Source organism: Monodelphis domestica, chromosome 6, assembly GCF_027887165.1.
Source record: "Monodelphis domestica isolate mMonDom1 chromosome 6, mMonDom1.pri, whole genome shotgun sequence".
Taxonomy (NCBI): Eukaryota; Metazoa; Chordata; class Mammalia; order Didelphimorphia; family Didelphidae; genus Monodelphis; species Monodelphis domestica.
In genome coordinates, this window is record NC_077232.1 from 292,492,860 (window position 1) to 292,514,537 (window position 21,678).

General features: G+C 40.1%; 1 protein-coding gene across 1 annotated transcript; it reads right to left on the reverse strand.

Annotated features, from left to right (window-relative positions):
• Positions 1 to 564: 564 nt before the first annotated feature.
• ENAM (enamelin) lies at positions 565 to 7,983 on the reverse strand. The gene has a single exon (XM_056803382.1). It carries the CDS (start codon positions 7,930 to 7,932, stop codon positions 5,179 to 5,181), a length of 2,754 nt encoding a protein of 917 aa, XP_056659360.1. The 5' UTR covers positions 7,933 to 7,983; the 3' UTR covers positions 565 to 5,178.
• Positions 7,984 to 21,678: the final 13,695 nt, after the last annotated feature.

The window sequence follows — 21,678 nt, forward strand, 5'->3', positions numbered from 1 at the left end:
ATCATGTAAAAACCAATTTCCATATTATTTATTTTTGTAAGTAAATATTCTTATAAAACCAAAACCAAAAATCATACACCCAAATAAACAATCATATCTTTTTTTTTCTGCATCTCTATTCTAACAGTTCTTTCTCTGGAGGTGGAGAGCATACTTTTTCATAAATCCCTCAAAATTTTCCTGGATCATCATATCACTGGTTTTAGTAGTAAAGTCTGTCGTACTATAGTACCTCCTGCCAGAGGTAGGGAATCCTGAGATACTCAGCAACAGAAATAGTCTATAAATGAGCCTATCAAGTTCTCTCCACCCTGCCATGGTTCCCATCTTGGGAGCAGAGTCAAGCCTTCCGACAACCAATAAGCATTTATTAGGCACCTACTCTGTAGTAACAAAACAGTCCCTGTTCACAGTGAGCTCACAGTCTAGTGGGGAGGCAACATGCAAACAACTAAGTACAGGCAAGAAACATATGGGATAAATTGGAGATCATCAGCAAGGGAAGGCACATGAAGGCAGAGCAGGAAAGGCACAGTTGGCAAGACTTTCTTTTTTTTAACCTTTAGCTTCTGCCTTGGAATCAATACTACGTAGTGATCAACACTACATGTTGGTTCCAAGGCAGAAGAGTGGTAAGGGCTAGGCAGTAGGGGTCAAGTGACTTGCCCAGGGTCACCCAGCTGGGAAATGTCTGAGGTCAGATTTGAACCCAGGACCTCCCATCTCTAGGCCTGGCTCTCTATCCACTGAACCACCCAACTACCCTCTACAATGCATTTTAAAGTGCACAGAATACTTTCCTAAGATAACTCTATGAGGTGGATGGTGGAGTGAAATGACTTGCTCTAGGGAGGAATTCAAACCCAAAATGCAAAGACAGAAAAACACCCCTATAGTGCTTTTTCATATATTCTTGAAAGAAGTATGGAAAGACCTTTTTTTCAGTTTACTTCAGAGATCAGTATGACTATTCCCCATAGTATAAACAAAAAGAACCCTGAGAGTTAGTCAGACTCAGATTAATGGCAGTGACTAATCTTGGTCACTGAGAAGAGATGAAATAGATTTCCTTCCTCTGGGTACAGATGGGGGAAGCGAGAGTTTTGGGTGTGGAACCCTCATATGCCCTCAGATGTGGTGGCTGTGTTACCAAACTATTTTTCTTGGTTCCAAGGGAAGATTGAAGAGTGTTAGTGGTGGTGGGCATATTGGGGAATAGACAATGGAGTAAAAAACCAAAAGGCATCAATAAAGGAAGAAAAAGATGAATAGGATCCCATTTTCTAACTATATGTACATCTATAGCAACTTGCCTGGCTTCTCTCTTGGTTGCATTTTTCTGAAGTAAAAATAATGGAATGAACATATTTATAATAAGAGATTTAAAAATATCACTTGGTAAAGAAATGCTGAGAAAAGAAAAGAAAAAGTGAAGGAAAGCATTTTGGGGGAGTTCTTGGTGATATGTAACAATTAAAGCAGGGCAGGGTGCTCCTCGAGAATAACTCTTGTTCAGGTGTTTCCATTGTGTCTGACTCTTCATGACCCCATTTGGGGTTTTCTTGGCAAAGACATGGGAGTGGTTTGCTATTTTCTTCTCCAGCTCACTTTACAAATGGGGAAACTGAGGCAAACTGGGTGAAGTGATTTGCCCAGGGTTAAAAAGCTAGGAAATGTCTGAGGCCGTATTTGAACTCAGGTCTTCCTGCTCTATTTGCTACACCACCTAGTTACCAAAGAATAAATATTAGGAGCATATCTGTAGAGCTGGAATGGGAATGCTGGAGGCAACTCATAGGGACTCACTTGCCATGTTCATTGAATTTTCAGTTTTTTTTAAAAGCATTTACATATCAGAAATTGGTCAAAAGCTACAAATCAGAGCTGTCATTATTTTGTTGGTTTTAGAATTAAGAAAGCAATTTAGAAAATGCTAATAACACAAAGTAAATAACTTTGTTGAGCATATTTTTGCTCCCTTAAAGGAAAATTTACTAGCGTTTATTAGCATACCTTTCACCCTTAAGGGTCCCTAAAAATCAGCTGGTTTGGGGGCAGCTGGGTGGCTCAGTGAATTGAGAGCCAGATCTGGAGACAGGAGGTCCCAAGTTCAAATCTGGCCTCATATCCTTCCTAGCTGAGTGACCCTGGGCAAGTCACTTAACCCCCATTACCTAACTCTTTCTGCCTTGGAACCAATACACAGTATGACTAAGGTAGAAAGTAAGGGTTAAAAAAAAAAATCAGTTAGTTCCACCAGTTTACAGTGGAGAAATCTGAGGCTCATATTAAGAAACAGAAGTGATTTGAACCCAGGTCTTCTACCCTCCAAAGTCAAGACTCTTTAGTCTTTCTGTTCCTCTGGTGATAAAAAGACCAGACTCAGTGGTGTAACATACAGAGATTCAGAGAATATGATGGTTCATTCAGTCTCCCAGATTCCTTTGAACACTGGCAATTTTCACCAAAAGGAGGAACAGAACATCAGGTGGTTTGAAAGAAGATTGTCAATCAAATCAGTTAACTAACCAATATTTATTAAGCACCTACTATGTGTATGGTGATATAGGTATAAAAAAATACAAGACAAAATCCCTGCCCCCAAAGATGTTACAATTCTAGTGCTGTACAAATACAAAGGTAGAAACATTGACATTTCCAGGATAACATGGCATTTTCTAATCTCTCATGAATCTAATACTACACTCTTAATAGAGGCAGAGGAGGAATAAGCATTTATTAAGCACCGACCATAACAGGCACTGTACTAAGTGCTTTACAAAATCCCGAGCTTGCCAGAGAAATGTATGCAGTGAGTTGGTTTTTCTTCTGATGACTAGCTTTCTCAGAATCATATTTAAAATGGAAACAATTCCGTAACTCAGATAACACTTGCTCTTGAGTAATTCACGTGTTTCCATTGTCCTTTTAGGCAAGACGGATCTTTTCCATGGTTCAAAGTGCCATTAATCTCAAAATCCATAATATCAAAATAAAATTATATAGTGACGTCTAGTGGACATCACATTTTTATACTACATAACCAGCAGAATAAGACAGTGTGCCTGGGAATGACTGTTCTATGCAAAGAGAGGCTATCCTTAATGTTCCTAGTATCATAATCTGATTCCCACAGAGCCTTTTATCTGTGACAAGGCATTATCTGATTGATCTCAGACAGTGTTTCCCAAAATGTGTGCTCCAGAATCCTGGAGAGTGTGAGTGAGTCACTTGGAGAGGAAGACATCTCTGAAGTCTGGGACAAGACACTTGGTCCCAAAGTGGCCACCTCTTCCATCCTTCATCTCCTCTCCTAACTAAGCCTTGCCTCTAGAGAGCTCCTTTGGAATCGCCCAGCTCCTCTCCTCTCAGGAAGAAAGAAAGGCTAGTTTTGGAGCAAGCCTATTTTCCCTCCACCACTCTCCAGGACATCTTCTTTCAAGGGTCTACCTTAAAGATGGTATCACAAAACTGAAAGGAAAACCAGAAGTTCAGTGTCTCATTTTTCCTGAAATGTACTCATAGACCAAGTGGAGAATTCCACACTCAAACTTCCATTTTCTGTAAAAGCAAACTGTTTTGCAAATGTCGCCTCTTCACAGAAATGGAAAATTAATACAAGCAAAAGAGTTTTTAGGACAGGTAAGATGGGCTTCTCTAAGCCTGCTTGGCCTGCTGTGCTTCTGAAATTTTCCATGTGAGTACAAGATCCAGCCGTCACTGGATAACTATCCTGGTTTATTTGGGGCCATTGAATATCCGGATAGCAGTAATTGAGCAGGGGGAAAAATTGGGAAAGAAGAGGAGATTCTAAAAAATCAATGAAACATGCAGAGGTGAGGCACTCGGGAAAGGAATGAGTGGAGAAGAAGAATGGAGTTATAGTGGAGAGAGATGTAGTAGTAGTAGTAGTCTCTCGGTAACCGAGGATGACGATTGTCTTTGTGCGCTTTCATCTGTGATGTAGATGAGTATGCACAAAGACACTTGTGCGTGAAGGAGATTTAAGTGGAAAAGTCAATGCACAGAGACAGTCCCACTTGGCGTTGGAAGCCTGGGTCCAGTGGCACAAAAAATCGTTACACCTGGAGACTTCCTCAGCTGCATTGGATGGCCGTGTTGTCTTTTGTGCTCCAACACGCCCTAAGCACTCCACAGTGCTTTGCTGCATCGCCATCTCAGCCGTTGAACCTTCTTTTTGGTTTCAATGGAGTGGTAAAAGGACAGAATGTAGTGAATGAATAGAAGGCTGGGAGAAGAAAAGCTAAAAAAAGGGCAGGCCATAGGGTTAAAGAAGGAAGTCAGTATTAAGGTAGAAAGAACTATGAAAATCATGATACAAAGGAAGAAAGATGGGGGGAAACTGGAAAGGGAAGAAAGAAAATTTGAGAGAGATAGAAGAGGAAAATTTCAGATGAGTCAAGAAATAGGGAGATAGGGGGAAAGAGCATGCTCAAGGGTTAGGGAGAGGGACTGAACCTATGATTTTATTTGCATAAGGAACTCCTGGGTGAGGAAATTCTTTCCATGAATGGAGGTTTGCACCTTCTCTGCAATTTATAGCCCTAAAGAATTGTCTAGAGAGCACTGAAAAGTTAACTTGCCCAGGGTCATAGATCCTGGATAAATGAGGGGCACAACTTGGTTCTAGGCCTTCCTGGCTTCAAGACCAACTCTCTGTCTACCATGCCACATTGTTTCTCATGCCACAAAGAGAACCTTAAATTAGAGAGAACTAGGGAAACATTCCAACAAAGACCCAAATTAAAAAAAAAAGTGAAAAGCACACAGATCAGACTAGATTGAGTGGAGAGTTCCACAATCAAATGGAGAGTCCTTAGGCTTCCAATTCTTGCAAAAGCGAACTGTTTTGCAAATGTTGCTTCTTCACAGAAATGGGCAAAGCAAGCAAAGAGTATTTAGGACAGGTAAGATGGGCCTCTGTAAGCCTTCATGGCCAGTTGTGCCCCTGCAATTTGCTGCGTGAGTACAAGATCCAGCTATTCCTGGATAACTCACATCCTGGACTTCTGTGAAGGATTTTCCCTAACACCACCAAAGCTGCTGTGACTAGGAAATGTTGGGTGTCTGGTGGGAGTTGGTCACAAGATAGATTTTGATCCTGGTGATGCAAAATTTAGTTTGGGAACTACTGCTCTAAGGTGCCAATTATCTTCCCTAGCTGTGGAGCAGCAGGCAGTCCTGAAACTCTGCATTCTTTGGGATTGAAAGAGATGGAAAAGAAAGAGGTGGCTCTGAGGCAACGAGTGGGTCGATATTTGTACCACTAAGCTGCTCCCTAGCTGTCAATCCAGTCAATGTGCTGCTGGGCTGGGCAGAGACCATGACTGGCTCTCCAGTGGACAGGCCTGGTCTCCTCTTGCCAAGTGGAGCACCTGTGCTGGAAAGGAGGTGGTCCTTTAGTTTAGAGTGGAGGCATGGCACCTTCTGGATATTAGGCACTCCTTTCTGTTTCACACGACCCTCACTTCCTCCCCCTTCACTTTGGATATTTTCTGGCCCGAGATTTTCTTCAGGAGCCTCGAGTTCCTCAGGGATAAGGTTACTGGTTCTTGCATTGAACTGGTTGACTCCCAAGATTTTTGCAAGAACATTGTTCCCTTCTCCTCTAAGGTTACTTTTGCGGCAGGGCATGTTTGCTTGGAGGGAGTCAGCTTCAGAAAAAGGCACGCTTTCTGTCTGGCCTGCTGGGCTCCTTTTAGAACAAGGTGAGCTTTTTTTCAACATGGCTGTGTCAGCCCTGAAAGGGTCTGGATTTGCTCCTTTCTCAGATAGATTTTTCTCTGAACTATTTCTTTGGTTGGGTTGGATGTCTGTGGAGTAGATGATGTGCCTCGCATGCTTCATGTGGATGCCCTCCGTAGTTGGGGGATTTCTTTCTCCATCATCTCCTGAAACAAGACCAAAGGGTGGAGAGTAATCGAGGGAAATGAGAGGGCTTTCTCTGGGCTCTGGGGATTCACCAGCACAGCAGGGACTTCTTTGGCTGGCTGAGGGATATGAATATACTTCGCCTTGATATATCAGGTTGTTTTGAATCACAGAGTCAGTGACAGGAAACTGTCCTTTTTCAGGAGTATTTATCCTGTTATTGTGTACACTGTCATAGTTCAGATTCTCTGCTTCTTGGTATGTTAGGCTTCCTCTAAGCCCAGCTGGAAAACTACTGGAATAGGGTTGATGTTCTCTCTGCTCCAGGGCACTTGCTGCAGATTTGTGTAAATTGGTGGCTTGATCCCAGAAATATCTATTATAATATGGTATTCTTCCCTTTTTTGCTGGGACATAATTCTTTTGGTCCCATGACCCCCAAGATGGAGATGGTGTACTCTCTTCTTGTTCCAAGGCGTTAGGAGGATAATAATAACCACTGTTTTCTCTTGGTGGTGTTAGAGGAGGAGCAAAATTGTAAGGTGGAAAGTGCCAGGGATAATATTCACCATAAGACGGATTTCTTTGTCTTTCTAAATTATCTGTGGAATGTTGGGGGTATTCCTTTGGCTTGGATGGATGACTGGGGGCATATGGGTATCTTTCACGGTACCTAACTTGACTTCCTTTGAAGTTGGATTCCTTACCCCCTGCATCAGGTCCCCGGTAAAACTCATCACCCGTTGGGTCAATTGGATCCTCTTCATTGTCAGTTGACCGATGTCTCTGACCTGAAGGAGAATTCAGGGAGTGCAATGGATTTCCTGGTTGACCTGCTGGTCTGAAAGTGCCAGGAAACTCATCTCCTTCATCCCACATATTACCTCTGGCATAAAGAGAGCTCCTCTGGGGATCATAGGGCACGTATTCAGGGTAGGGAACATTTTCTCTTGCTCCAAGGGCTGGATAGAGTAAAGATCCTTCCTGTTTTGTAGGTTCATCCTCAAAAATTGGAGATCCTTTTTGGAGATTCCATGTATTGCTTCTCAGAAAAAAGGATTCTTTTGGAGGATATGGACCTTCATCAGTCTGGTGGGTTCCATGTTTTATTTCTGGTGGATTAATTTCAGAGTCAGAGGGACCTTTTCTTGGTTCTGAAACTATTCCTTTGGGAAAATTTGATGCTTGAATACTAGCTGGGAATCTCCTGGAATCTACCCTGGGGTAATAATTTTCAGGCTGGTCAACAGAATTGACACTTGGTACTGAAGGGCTGCCCTGTGGAGGAGTTAATTTATAATTTGATTTGTTGGTTTCATAACCTTGTGAGTTTCTCCAGGTGCTGGTTGGATCCCTTGTAGGAAAGGTTATTCTTTCTCTCTGGGTTACTGAATTCTCTTTGGGGTTTTGAATCTGCTCCTCTTTATGGGCAGTGCCAAGCTTGGGACCTGCTAACCCACCATTTATTTCTTCAGGTTGTTTGGTTGGACCCTGGGGTTTTTTTCTGTTATTTGCTGGATTAGATACATGATTAGGAGAATTGCTCTTAGAAATGTAAGGATAAACTTTTTGGTAAGCTGTGTTTCCTGGGCGAACTATTTGCTTGCTTACATAAGCTAAACTGGGCCATTGGTAGCTCCTTTGATTGGGATAATTTCTATAAAAAGGGCCCATCAGTCTAGGTCCTACAGGGAAGCTTGTTTGACTCCATTGTCTGCTTATGGGAAAGCCTCTTAAATTAGGATTTGGAGAGTTTTCAAGAATAGTTGGCTGATATGGGCCAGGGGGAACCTGACTTCCTGGTCCGTCTTGGCCAGAGACATTAACAGCAGGAGCCAAGTTGATCCCAGGGTTCTGCACTTCAGCTTCATTCCCTGTTGTGCTGGTCTCATTTCCACCTTGACTCCCTCCTGAGACAGGGACAGTTGCTTGAGTTGAATTGGTCTCAGGAACCGTGGAGTTCGTTGGAGGGGCTGCGGTGGTACTCTCTACTTTGGGGGGATCTTCCTCTTTGGGCTTCTCAAAGTCTTGTTCAAACATCTCTTCTGAATAATATGGGGGTCGCCCTCCAAATCCATGATATCCAAAATAGCCAAAATAAGGATTCTGTAGGGAGAAAAAAGAAGTCAATCAGTCATTGCTTTTTGTTGCTCATTGATGTTTCTTTGGGAATTTCCAATGTGAAGCAGGAATCCCATTGATCACGTATTACATTAATTATTACATTATTATATTATAACATGATTATTACATTGATAATCACATTGATTAATGCTCTCAAGAAGAATCTCTTCTTTTTTAAAATTTTATTGATTAATTGAGAAAATTCTTCCATGGTTACATGATTCATAATCTCTTTTCTTAAACTATGTAAGTTTTGGGTAGCGACTAATGAGTCATCCCTAAAGCCAGCAAGAGCTGGATTCAAGTTTTGTCTCTGGCTGTGTAAACCTGGGTAAATCACTTCACTTCTCTGTGCTCTAGGTTCAAGACCTGCATCAATAGAAGGAATTTCCTCACTTTCAAGTTCTTTATGCCAGAGCAGTGATAGGCTCAGGAATTCTGGAGTAGCCATGAAACCACAAATCTGGACCAAAATCCCCCTAAAAGCTTCCAAACTTGGCAGGAATTCAGAAAAAGCCAGTTGGCCAAGCCGTTTGGATTGCTTAAAACATCTTCCTCCATAGGCCACTAGCCATGTTAAGGCCCATCCCAAGCGGAATTGCAAAGGAGGCAGAATTTGCCTTCGAGCATCCTCAGACTACCTTTGGGTTTCTTCTCTCTCTCTCCCAGCATTCTCCCATCTCTTTCAGGCTACACCCCCAGCAAACCTTGAGTGAGGGAAGGAGCTGATCATTATTCACATTGTCAGGACTCATTTCTCAATTGTTCTCTTTGCTCAGGAAGTTTGCTTTTTAAGTCTTACTTCTGATTGTCTCCTGTTGGAGGAATTCTATGCACTGATGAGCATGGATGGGTGTAGGATTCTTGTAATAAGAACCTACCTGAGACCCTCCAGTCCCAACATGGACAGCTGCCCCCTCTACTAAAATTGCTTAAGACTGGACCTTGGTGTGGGCAGCTGGGTGGCTCAGTGGATTGAGAGCGAGGCCTAGAGACGGGAGGTCCTAGGTTCAAATCTGCCCTCAGACACTTCCCAGCTATGTGACCTTGGGCAAGTCACTTGACCCCAATTGCCTAGACCTTACCACCCTTCTGCCTTGGAATCAATACATAGTATTGGTTCTAAGACAGAAGGTCAGGGTTTAAAAAAAACAACTAGACCTTGGTGATCACATTTGTTGGTGTTAATGTAACCGTGCTTTCAGCAGGGAATATGGAATCAGAAACTCAAAATATGAGAGCTAGAAGGATCTTGGAGTTCATCTAATCCAGAAGAGGCCAGATGCAATTCTCAGAGGATGCCCTGTATCCATAGTAACAGCACTAGCATATTGATTACTGTAGAAACTTCTTAGGGGTAAAGAGAGTGTATTCTTGTTCTCATTTTAAAACATAAGAGCCATGCAGGTGAGACTCCATATCTAAGGTCACAGAGGGAATTAGGGATTGGAGCCAGGAATACCCCGAAGATTTTCCAATCTGGTCCAACTATACCCTGAGGCTTTTCTGCTATGACAACACCAACAGCAATAATAATCATAATAAAAAATAAAGTCCTAGCTAGAATCTCTATACTTTCTCCAATGCTCTCGACAATTTTACAAAATTGTTGTCATTTGACCTGCACAGCAAACCTGGAAAGGGGCTGCTTTTATTTTCCTCAAGTGTCTGAGAGTGGATTTGAACTCAGGCCTAATATTTTATCCATTACACCACCTTGCTGTTTCTGATAGGGTCTTCTTACCATCACTCTGAAGGAAGAATTCTTGGTTAAACACAACTGTGATCAAAATAGTTTGCAATGTAATGATACTTGCAATGTAGGAGTCATTTGCTTGGTTAAGAATGGAGTGTAGTAAGATGTGAGGTTTATAGAAGTGACTTGAGACTTTCTGGGGTACTTTAAGGTTTTGCCTGTCACCTCAATAGCCTGTGCACCCAAAGGACAATTATTGGTATTACTAATACCACTAATCAGTAAGGGTCCATTCCCCTTATAACAGCACTGACATTGCACTTTGCCAATTCTAAAGCCCTGTGAGGGAGGTAGGGTATGTGTCACCATCCCCATTTTTTAAACCCTTACCTTCCATCTTGGAATCAATCAATACTGTGTATTGATTACAAGGCAGAAGAGTGGCAAGGACTAGACAATGGGGGTCAAGTGACTTGGCCAGGGCCACCCAGCTAGGAAATATCTGAGGGAAGATTTGAACCTAGGACCTCCTGTCTCTAGGTCTGGCTATCAATCCATTGTGCCACCAGCTGCCCCCCATACTCATTTTAAAGATGAGGAAACTGAAGCTCAGAGCAATGAAATGGTTTCCCACAAAGATGGCAGGTGGAACAGCTGGCACTGGAGACTAGCTTGCATTTAATAGAGCTCCTCTCTTCTATTTTTCATGGCATTTCTAGAAAGAACTTGCTGCCTTCTCCTCTTTCTCCCTCTCCCTCTTGTTTATCCATCTATCATCTATCATCTCCCATCCATCCATGTATCTATCACTTATCTATCCAAGTAGCTGTTGTCTCCCAACCTTCTCATCCATCCACCTCTCTCTCTGTCCACAGTTTGCCTTTGTTAGCATCATCCTCCATCCACCTCTAAGCTGCAATGGACTCGCATAAGAACCACAAACCAGCACAGCTTAGAGGATTCTAATGCCACTCGTTCTTTGACAGGCACCCCATTGGAAGAAGAATGAAATCAATACTGTGTATTGTTTCCAAGGCAGAAGAGTGGTAAGGGCTAGGCAATGGGGGTCAAGTGACTTGCCCAGGGTCACACAGCTGGGAAGTGTCTGAGTCCAGAGTTGAACCCAGGACCTCCCATCTCTAGGTCTGGCTCTCCATCCACTGAGCTGCCCAGCTGCCCCTCACTTGTTAATGTCAATGCTGATGACGTCAGTGTGGGCCTCCCGCTCCATAAAATCAGGACATTGGACAAGGAGTCTGTAACACTAGGACAGGCCTGTGCTCAGGAGTCTGGAGTCTAATTTTCACTTTTGTCATTCATTCAATGTGTCACTTGGGACAAATGATGCAGCCTTCCTGGGCCTCAGTTTCCTCATTTGTTAAATGAGGATGAGATGACCTCCTCATTCAGAAAGCCGTGTTCCAAGCTATCTCGGGTCCCTTTTTCCTGTTTCCAGTGTTGCTAGATGAAGAAAGTACATTTTGGATGCTCTTAGAGTTCTCTCACAGGTAAAGATTAAGCGAACAAAATGGAGAGAGATGATGGTTAGTTGCTTTTAGCTTCCTAGCTAGATTTCCCCTTCTCTACCCTCTGATTTCCTTGGGCACAAAGGCTGATGTTGCTTGGATAGATTCATGGGCTGTGGAGTGGCTTTCTTTGTAGGAACCCCAAACAGAAGGGGAACATTGGCCCCAGTGATGGTCTATGGCTAAAATTCTACTTACCCCTCCTTCCTCATTGCTGACTGGTGGACGTCCATACCCTGGAGGCATTCGCTGAAATGGACAAAACAAGGTTAACTCAACTGAGAGATATTCAGTGAGGCCAAAGAGAATCACCATCACCTTTCTGACCCTGCTTATTCTACAGTTCTTCATGACTCCATTTAGGATTTTCTTGGCAAAGATACTGCAGTGAGTGGTGCTCCATTTCTTTCTCCAGTTTATTTTTCAAATGAGGAAAATGGAAGCAAACAGGGTTAAGTGACTTGTCCAGAGTCACACAGCTAGGAAATGATTTGATCTTGGATCCCCCTAATGTCAGGCCCAATGCCAATGAGCTCCCCCGAGCTGTGCACTTAGGGGTGAGCCGTCACATCAGGCATCAATAACTTTTATGTTCTTGGATTACTTGAGCTTAAACTATCTTCCACTGTCCAACAATCCATCCTCATTGAGCTGCACAAAGTCTTTGGCCGATAAGGACTGGCTTCATTGGTCCATCTCCCATGACCATGCCTAACATTTATAAGGATGGGGACTGGGCCTGTGCTTTCATTGGCTTAGGGCACTCCAGGTGAGAAACCTCCCTCTATCAAAGCAGACTGGCATCTTTTTGACCACTTATGCTGCTAGAGTGTAAACCTCAAATTTTCCAAGTATGAAATATCCCAATGGTGAAATTTCCAACATTTATAAGTCTAAGGAAATTTGAGGTTTAAAAATTTCCAACATTTATAAGTCTAAGGAAATTTGAGGTTTACAAGAGTTGACTAGTTCCCTGGGATGCTGAGATTTCCCCAAGATCATACAGTACATATGTGGCAGAGGTGGAACTGGAATTTAGGTTTTCCTGACTCCAAGTCACATTGCTTTTGTGATGTGCTTTTTAATTATTTTAATTATTTGATCATTTTTAATTATTCAAGTTACCAAGCATTTCTTGAGCACAAAAGTTTGGTAAATTGAATAACTAAAATGAAGTAACAGTACCTAATTACCTACCTCACAAGGGTGTTTTAAGAATCAAAACATAGGCTAACTAACTTTAAATCATACTGTAAATTATTATTTGAATAGCACTTTTCACTTTTTTAAAGGGAGTCAGAATGATCTAGAAGAATGAAGAACTTGGAGTCAGTAGCAAGTCATCATCTTTTGACCTCAGTTTTCCCATCCATAAATTGGATAATAAAAATGTTTAAAAATCACTTCACTCCTATTTGTTGTCCTATTTGATCCTCACAGTCACCAGGTGAAGTGGATGTTATTTGTCTCATTTAATAGATGAGGAAAACTGGAGCTGACACAGGTTAAGTGACTTGCCTAAGGTTGCACAGGAGGCAGGATTTCAATTCTAGTCTTTCTGACTCCTAGTCTGGTGCTCTATTCTCTGTGCCATGTAGATGCCTCTAACGACATCAGCATTGACTTAATTTATTATCAGCTGATGGTCAGAGTGCAACAAATTTCTGTGTGTCATGAGTGTAATGGCCTTGGACTGTCTGGTGGTTTCTGAATCCTTGACAGGAATCAGAAATAGCAGTGGAGTATCATTTTACTGGTAAAACCAAAGGTGCCGGTACCCATCCTCTGATAAAGAGAATGGCTTTGGGTCACTTTCTTCCAATGATCATTCCCCTTCACATACACACATACACCAACAAGTCTCCAGGAGAGGATCTAATGAGGAAGATTAAAATGGTTGTTTTTTATTTATCTGTGGAGGATCCCTTTACATCTAGGGTGACCCAGGTGTGAGAGACGTGAAGGACTTGTGGTACAACTGCCCAGCAAAATGGATTTCCTTTCTGTGGTTTTAGTATATTTAATTAAGTACAACAAACACTTTGAAATAAGAATAACTGAATAAATTCTTACTCCATGAAATGGGTTGTTTGGCGGTGATGGAAAGCCTCCTGGATTATAAAACTGTATGGAAAAAAACAAACAAACAGTGCCAAGGTTTATAAAGAAGTCACATTAAGTTGACCCTTACTGAATTATTAGTGGCCACAAGCATTGAACTTTTATTTTTTTCTATCATATTTACTAGATCTCACATTTTCAAAGCATATTTAGAAATCTTAATGATGCAAAACCAAATTAGGATGGGAGGAATAAAAAATTATTTTTGTATTTTAATTAGAACATTTTCAAACTGAAGGTCATTGGAATCCAACTCAACATTATTTTTGGGAAATGGTTATATGCTAATTTATATATTAAGTGCATAATTCTATATTCTAATATGTTTCTAATATATATTTAGAAATATGCTTATATATTCTAATATATTTCTGATATGTAATTTCATATTCTAATATATTTGTATATTTCTATTATCAATTCCATATTCTAATTATAGTTTATTTCTAACATATAATTATATCTTTTCATATATTATACATTTCTAATAAATAATTCTATATTGTGATATAGATTTCTAATATTAATACATAATTATACATTTTAATATGTATTATATTTCTACCATATATGTCTATATTTGATTATATTTGTATATTTCTAACATATAAGTGTATATTCCTAATAAACATCATATTTCTAAATTTCTAATATATAACTATATATTCTAATGAATTATGTTAATGATTCTAGATTTTAATGTATTATCTTTCTAATATGTAATTCTCTATTCTAATATATTATATTTATAATGTGATTTTATATTCTAACATAGTTCTAATATATAATTCTATATTCTGTGATTTTCTAAAATATGTCTATATTATAATATATTATTTTAGATATATATAGTCTATATTATATTATATTTGTATATTTTCAACATATAATTCTATGTTCAATGTGGCATATATTTCTTTATTATTTTTAGAATATATAAATTATATATATTCATAAATTTTATATATATGTCTATAAACAAAATAAATATAAAATGATATAGATATTTCTTTTTCTTTAATATAGTTATAATTATATATTTGTTATATGTATATCTATATTTTGATGTATTTCTCTGATATGTCTGTTCAAATAGATTTCTTTTTAAAGCTTTATTCTAATATATATTCTTTTTTACTTTATATTTTGAATATACAGTTAAATATTCTAATATCATATTTATCTATTTCTAATATATTTTAATATATTGCATATTTTTATATTTCTAATATATAATTACATTTAATTTTTTATATTTCTGATGTTTTATATTCTATATACTATATAATTCTATATTTGAACATGCATTATTTCTAATACAGACTTCTATATTCTATTCTATTTTTAGATTTCTAATATGTAATTCTAAATTCTATTATATATTTGTACATATATAATATATTTACATGTTGACCTATGGTATATATTTATCAATAATTTATCTATGGGGTGATAGATTTCACACAGAACACTAAATCTTAGACTTCAAAGTAACCATAGATTCCATCTAGTCCAGCCTATGCCTGAGCAAGGCCCTTCTACAATATCCCCCTTGATGGCCCATCCAGCCTTCTTCATTGGGGGATTTACTTACCTTCTGTGGCAGCCAGTTCTATCGGGGCAACTCTAATGATTATTATAGATTATAGAGCTGGAAGAGAACTTGGAATCGATCTAGTCCAACTCTCTCATTTTACAGCTGAGGAAACTGAGGCTCAAGGGAGTTATATGACTTGCCCAAGGCCACACATCTGCTGTCTCAGATGGGACAATTTAGGTTTTCCTGACACTGATAATGCCAAATAATTTAACCTAACATTTAAAAAGTCTTGTTTGGCAGTTTGTTGAAGCTTCATGGATCCTCTTTCAGAATAATGTTTTTAAATGCATAAAGGACATAGGATTATAAAGGAAAGCAATTAGACTGAAATATACTAAGGAAAAGATATTAAAAAAAAATTCACAGACCCCAGGAAAAGAACCCTTGGTTTAAAGGCACATCTGACCTCTATGGCTAACTTCTATCTATCTCTTGCCACCAGTGAAGAATCCCTGATAGCAGGCACATACTGGCCTTAAAGAAGGTGTCACCAGATTACTTGGGGAGTGGGAGTTTCTGATGCTCATCTCACCTAAACATCGGACTCACACCTAGGTAGCTAGCCAGGTGACACTTTTTAAATTTCGCCAAGCATCAGTTTCCCCATTTGCTCATTGGAGAAAATAAAGCACAAGTAGGAGTGAAGAGGGGCATGGTGGGCAGCCTTCCATTGGTTTTGAAAGGCAGCAGGGAACAGTGTGAAGAAGATTTGGAGTCAGAGAACCTGGGTTCAAATTTGACCTCCATCACCTTGGGTAAGCCTCCTCTCTGGGCATCAGATTCCTCATCTAGAAAATGAGAGGAAGGACTAAAAGACCTCCAAGGTCCCTTATTATTTATGATGCTATGATTTGATTTGATTTTTGAGAAGTAGAGATTGGTGATAATATATTCTCCAGAAAGTATCTTGAATGAATTAAAAAACTAGAATGCAACAGGAAGGTTTGATTAGTGACAGTATATTCAGTGGGGCTCAACTTTATATGAATTATAAGGCACAGTGGCTATCAAGATGACCTTGTTCATCCCCAATATATACTGGTAATGTGGTAGCTAGGTGGTTGAGTAGATAGAGCTCTGGACCTGAGTTCAAATTCAGATTGGAATACTAACCATGGGCAAGTCACTTCACCTGACTTTTCTGCATCTGCAAAATGGCAATGATAATGATTGCACTTATGTCTAAGGGTCATTTGAGGGTAAACCAAAAAACATTTGTAAAGTGCTTTGCAAACCTTACTGTGTTAAGCAAATGCTAGCTATTATTTTCATCATAATCAACCATTATATTATTATGTAATATTTAACAATGTATGTCATGTCATATATTATATTATGATATGATAGTATTATTACAAACCCTCTATCAGCCTTCTTTACATCTTGTATGTAACTAGTTACATATTTATATTTTCTCTCCGGGAGAATGTGTTTTGTTTTGTTTTTCCTTTCTTTGACTCCCTCCCATTTAGCAAAGTACCTGGGCATATAGTGAGGGCTTAATGTGTTTGTTAACTGACTCTCAGTGTCTTAGAAACTCTCTTAAAACAGTAAATTTCAGAGAAGATAATGATTTGCGATGGAAGATGGGATTTCCTCATCTAGGAATCTGGGAGTTTTGTTTCCCTCCATCAAATGAGAGCCCCAGGGCTTTGCACATCAAATTGCTTTAAAAATCATCATTCATTTGTTCACTGAATCTTATCCCGATTCTTGCTAAAATGTGGGTTGTGTCTACATAAGCTTTACACATTGACCTGGTACTTTAATGTTAACAAAGCACTGAACCCAGTGAGGTGGATATTCTGAGTATTATTAGCCCCATTTTACAGATTAAGAAACTGAAAGCTAGTTGAGAAAAAATGTCACAAATTCTAAAGCCTGATTCTGAACTCAGTTTTCACCCAATCCCCAAACAGGGGCTCTTCTTCCTTCTACATCACATGAGTTTGATTGGCTGAACATTCAGGAAACCAACCCTTTCTTTGTTCTAATCCCCATGGTGCCAGGTGCCTGATTTGATGGATCATTTTTGGCTAAATTACCGACTTCTAACAGGGCTGTGTTTCTGTCATGATATAGAACCATCTAAAAAGCTCACATTAACTTTCAAAAGGCAAAACGCTATTCTTCCTCTCAAGAGGTTAAACAAAAAGCCAGCATTCACTCACCTGTGGAATATGCCAGGGTGGCTGATGAAAAGGAAACATCCCATTGCCAAATGGCGGGTATTGCTGGAGAAAGAGATTTGGAGAAATGAAAGAGTTTCATTTACTTTTTATCTATTTCTTCATTGATTTATCTATCATCTTTCACCTTCATTCATTTACTGTTTGTTTATTCATCAGTCATTCTCTTCATCTTCTGCTTCCTCACTTATCTAGATATCCATCTATTCATTTATTTTTCTTTATCTACTTTATTAATTTATCTATACCTACCAATTCTGTCTACTTATCTCCCATGGTTCATAGGATTTAATCAACAACTCAAACCTTCTACAGCCTTAGAGGCAACCAGCTGATGCAGTGGGTAGATTGCTAGGTCTAGAGTTGAGGAGATTTGAACTTGACTGTGACCTCAGACACTTATTAGCCGGGGGACTGTGGGCAAGTCATTTCACTTCTGTTGCCTCAGTTCCCTCAACTGTAAAGAGTGATTATAACAAATAGCACCAGCTTCTTAGATTTGTTGTGAGGATCTCAGTAAATAATATTGGTAAAGTGCTTAGCATAGTGCCTGGCACAATAGAGATGCTCCATGAATTCTTATGTCTGTCTATCCATCTTGGTTTCTCAGGGCAATACGTGTCACAGGCAAGACTTGAATTTGGGTCTTCCTGATTTAAAGTTCAGCTCTCTATTCTCTATGCAATGCTATCCCAGGGAGGCCCAAACTCCAACTGAAAAATAATTTCAGTCCTTCCTTCTCCGCCAATCTTTTTATTTTACTTGCCTGCCTTCAGCCAAGACTCCACTCAACTGGTACGCCATGTTGTTCTCCTTTATGCTTTGCATATTGAACTCTAAAACATCATTCTAGGCCTAATAGCTTTAGCTCACAGGATTTTAGAATTAAGGGGAACCATATGGGTCATACTCTCTCACATTACTGATGAGGAAAGTGAGTCATAGATCAACTTGTGAAGGTCACACACCAATCGAGGTCTCTAAACTTTTGGTCCAGGGCTCATGGCCATTCTGATCGGGGAATCTACGTTTTTAAAAATTAGCTCTCTCCCTTCTCCTCTCCCCAGTGAGGAAGAACAAAGTTTCTATTGCAAACCTGCATCATAGAACAAAACAAATAAAATAAAGACAGCAGCATCTTTGGATCCCGACAATTTCACCTGAGTAACATGTTTTTAAATGGTCAATGACTTGACTTGTTGAATAAATAAGTGTCTTCAGCACCATTTTCAGTAGTGCAGAAAGTATACTCAAGGGATGAATGTTTGCCCTGGAGCCAGGAAGAACTGAGTTCAAATCTTGACTCTGACACTGACTAGCTGTGTGATCCTGGACAAGTCTCTCAGCCTCAATTTCCTCCTCTGTTAAATGGGGATAATTATAGTACTTACCTTGTGAAGATCAAATGATATTATATATAATATACTTTGCAAGCTTTACAGTGCTATACAAATACTATGAATAATAATAATTATTATTTAAATATGTGACAATTTAGTTCTAGTCACATCACATAATTTGATGACTCTTGTCTGGAAGGAGCATTGGAAGGAGCAGGGAGAAATGAAATTTCCTCATTCTTTCTTAAATACTCCTGAAAGACTCAATTGATAATCTAAGTAGTAAACATTTACTGGAGGCTGTTGATCTTCTTCTTTTGGCCGAGGGGGGCCTTCTGGGGACTGCTTTGTAGGTGGCTTTGGTGTTGTTGGTGGCTTCGTTGGCAGTGGCTGGCTGGGCCTTGGGATTTCCTGGCCCTCCCCTGCCTTGATCTGTGGTCTTGGTAAGTTCGGTGGCATGGGATTCTGGGGAAGCCATGCATTTGGCGGTGGCTGGGGCCACACTGGCATCTGGATCTGTGGAAACTGCTGAGGGAGCCGTATATTATATCCATACAGAGGACCCAGGTGTGCCATCTGGAAGGGGGACAACAATGGTGAAGGGGGGAATTGAAAATGAAGATCCTTTACATCTGGATCACCATGGCATCTGGTGACCACTAACAGCAGAGAGAACTGATCCCCAACCCCCCCGTGTAAACTCCCCAAAACTTGAACAGGGCAAGAGGCTACCAGGAAACCTGATGGAAATCAGTTGGAATCAGCCAGCTGGGAAGTCCTTGCAGGGAATTGCCAAATGAAAGTTTCATTTCAAAAATGCATTTCAGTTCTCAGAGGGAAAAAAAGGAAAAAAAAAAGAGAAAGGGGAAGAAAATGATAGATTTTCTGGTTTGGTTGGTGGTTCTGCCAGCCTGTATCATTTGCTTCAAACTGTGTAATTAGGATTGTATGAGGAATTTATTTTGAGTTAATATTATATAATGTGATGTCTACATGATGTAGATCAAGGAGAAAGGAGAGGGAAAAGACATCAAAGAGAAGAGATTACAAAGTCTGAGTAAATAGGGATTTTCCTTTTCCTTAAATAGACCTGTGGTGGGATTTTTTGGTAATGAAATAATTAACGAAGTGACCAAAACACAAAAACAAACCCAGCAACAGAGAAAAGAGTAACAGAAAACTAAGTCTTAGACAATCCATAAACGTGAAACATCGGAGACTCCTAGATTCCCCTGGTCATCTGATTTGGGCTCCTGCATCCCTCCCCTTCCCATCTGATTCACCACTTCCAGTCTTACAGAGTTTCCTTGACTAGTAAGAAGTTATTGGGGCCATCTCGCCATGATATGTTTGAGGCATGATTTGAGCTCATCTTCTACACCACGTTGGATGCCTCTCTGGACAAGGATCACGTCTCTCTATTCTCTTTGGGTGGTGCCCACTTTAATAAATGCTTATGGATTATGAGGAAGAGGAGCAGGAAGCTAGGAAATAGTGGCGTAAAATGGTTCTTTTCTGACACCTTGACTAAGGCGGGTTAATCAGGGCTTTGTCCCAGAGTGGCATGGGGCACATTTCATCCCTTTTGTCTTTTGCCATTTTCTGCAGTCTTTGAGGTCTTCTCCTGACCTGTGCTATGCGATGCCATAGGGGTCCTGCCCTTCTCCCTTGCCTCCTTCGGTTCTTTATCCCCCTTTTCTCTCTACCTATAGTCTACTTGGTAAGACTGGCCTCCCTATGCCTAACTTGAGAAGATTGTCTTCTGCACCAAACCCAGAGAAAATTTGCTCCAGGGGTAAGCATTCTTAATTGCACGTTGGTCCTGGTGGATCTATTTATTGTGTTATCATTAAAACAGGAAGGCAGAGAAGAACTTTTCTAGATGAGACTGTGAAGATAAATAGAAGATGGTCAGAAATCATTGATGGGGAAACTTACGTGTGGCATGTTCATGAAGCTGTACTGTCCATATCGCATCATCTGTGAGCAAAGAGGTCTGTTAGGAGCCCGAAGTAGAGGCTTTCTTCTCTTCTAACTAGCCACCCAACTCCAAGATACCGTAAGGACAGTGGCCTGATTGCAAAATGTGGGATCTGTCCACACCACAGGATTATCAATATTTGGGGAAAATGGCAGGATTTTAAAAAATGAAATCAAAGGACTCCAGGAGTACTTGTCATGCAAAAGTTGTCATCGATTAATGGAAAGGGAGGGAGGGAATCAGGTGCCGGGCATTTGATGTGCTGAGTGCTTTACAAGTATTATCTTACTTGATCACAGCAACACTATGAAGTAAGTGCTGTTATTTTCCATTTTGTAATTGAGGAAACTGAGATAAACAGAGTTTAAGTGACTTGCTGAGGGTCACACAACTAGTAAATGTCTGAGGCTGAATTTGCACTTATGTCTTCCTGATTCCCTTTCTGGTACTTTATCCACCCTGCCCTCTAGAACAGAAGTTCTTAACTGAGGGTCTATGAATGTGTTAAATATCTATTTTAGGGGCAGCTGAGTGACTCAGTGAATTGAGAGCCAGACCTAGAGAGGGGAGGTCCTAGGTTCAAATCTGGTCTCAGACACTTCCCAGCTGGGTGACCCTGGGCAAGTCACTTAACCCTCATTACCTAGCCCTGACCACTCTAGCAATACACAGTATTGCTTCCAAAATGGAAGGTAAGAGTTTAAATATATATATATATATATATATGTACATATACACCTACATATATATATATGTATATAATAATCGTATTTCAATATAACTGGTTTCTTTGGTAATTCTGTATTTTATTTTATGTATTAACAACATGATTCTGAAAAGGGATCCAAAGGTTTCATCAGATTGACAAAGGCTCCTGATTTCATTAAAAAAAAAAAGGGTCAGGACTCATTCACTGGAGCCTCTTAGATGTAGAGCTGGATCGGAGACCTGGGGCATTTCAGGGACTTACACACAATCACATGAACAATATTTGACAAAAGTGGAATCCAAACCCAGTTCCTATGATTCCAGACCCAGCTCTTTTCCCCCAAGTCTGGTTTCTCCTGAAAATTCCGTGGATATCTCCATTTCAGGCTGTCTGTGTTCAGGGATTTGGAAAAGTTAGTGGAAGGCAGCCAGGTGGCACAGAGGATAGAACACTGGGCTTGGAATCAAGAAGACTCATCTTTCCGAGTTCAAATCTGGCCT

Bases quoted from the DNA above. Each gene is read 5' to 3' on its own strand.
- ENAM (XM_056803382.1), bottom strand. From the start codon at position 7,932: ATGTTTGAACAAGACTTTGAGAAGCCCAAAGAGGAAGATCCCCCCAAA.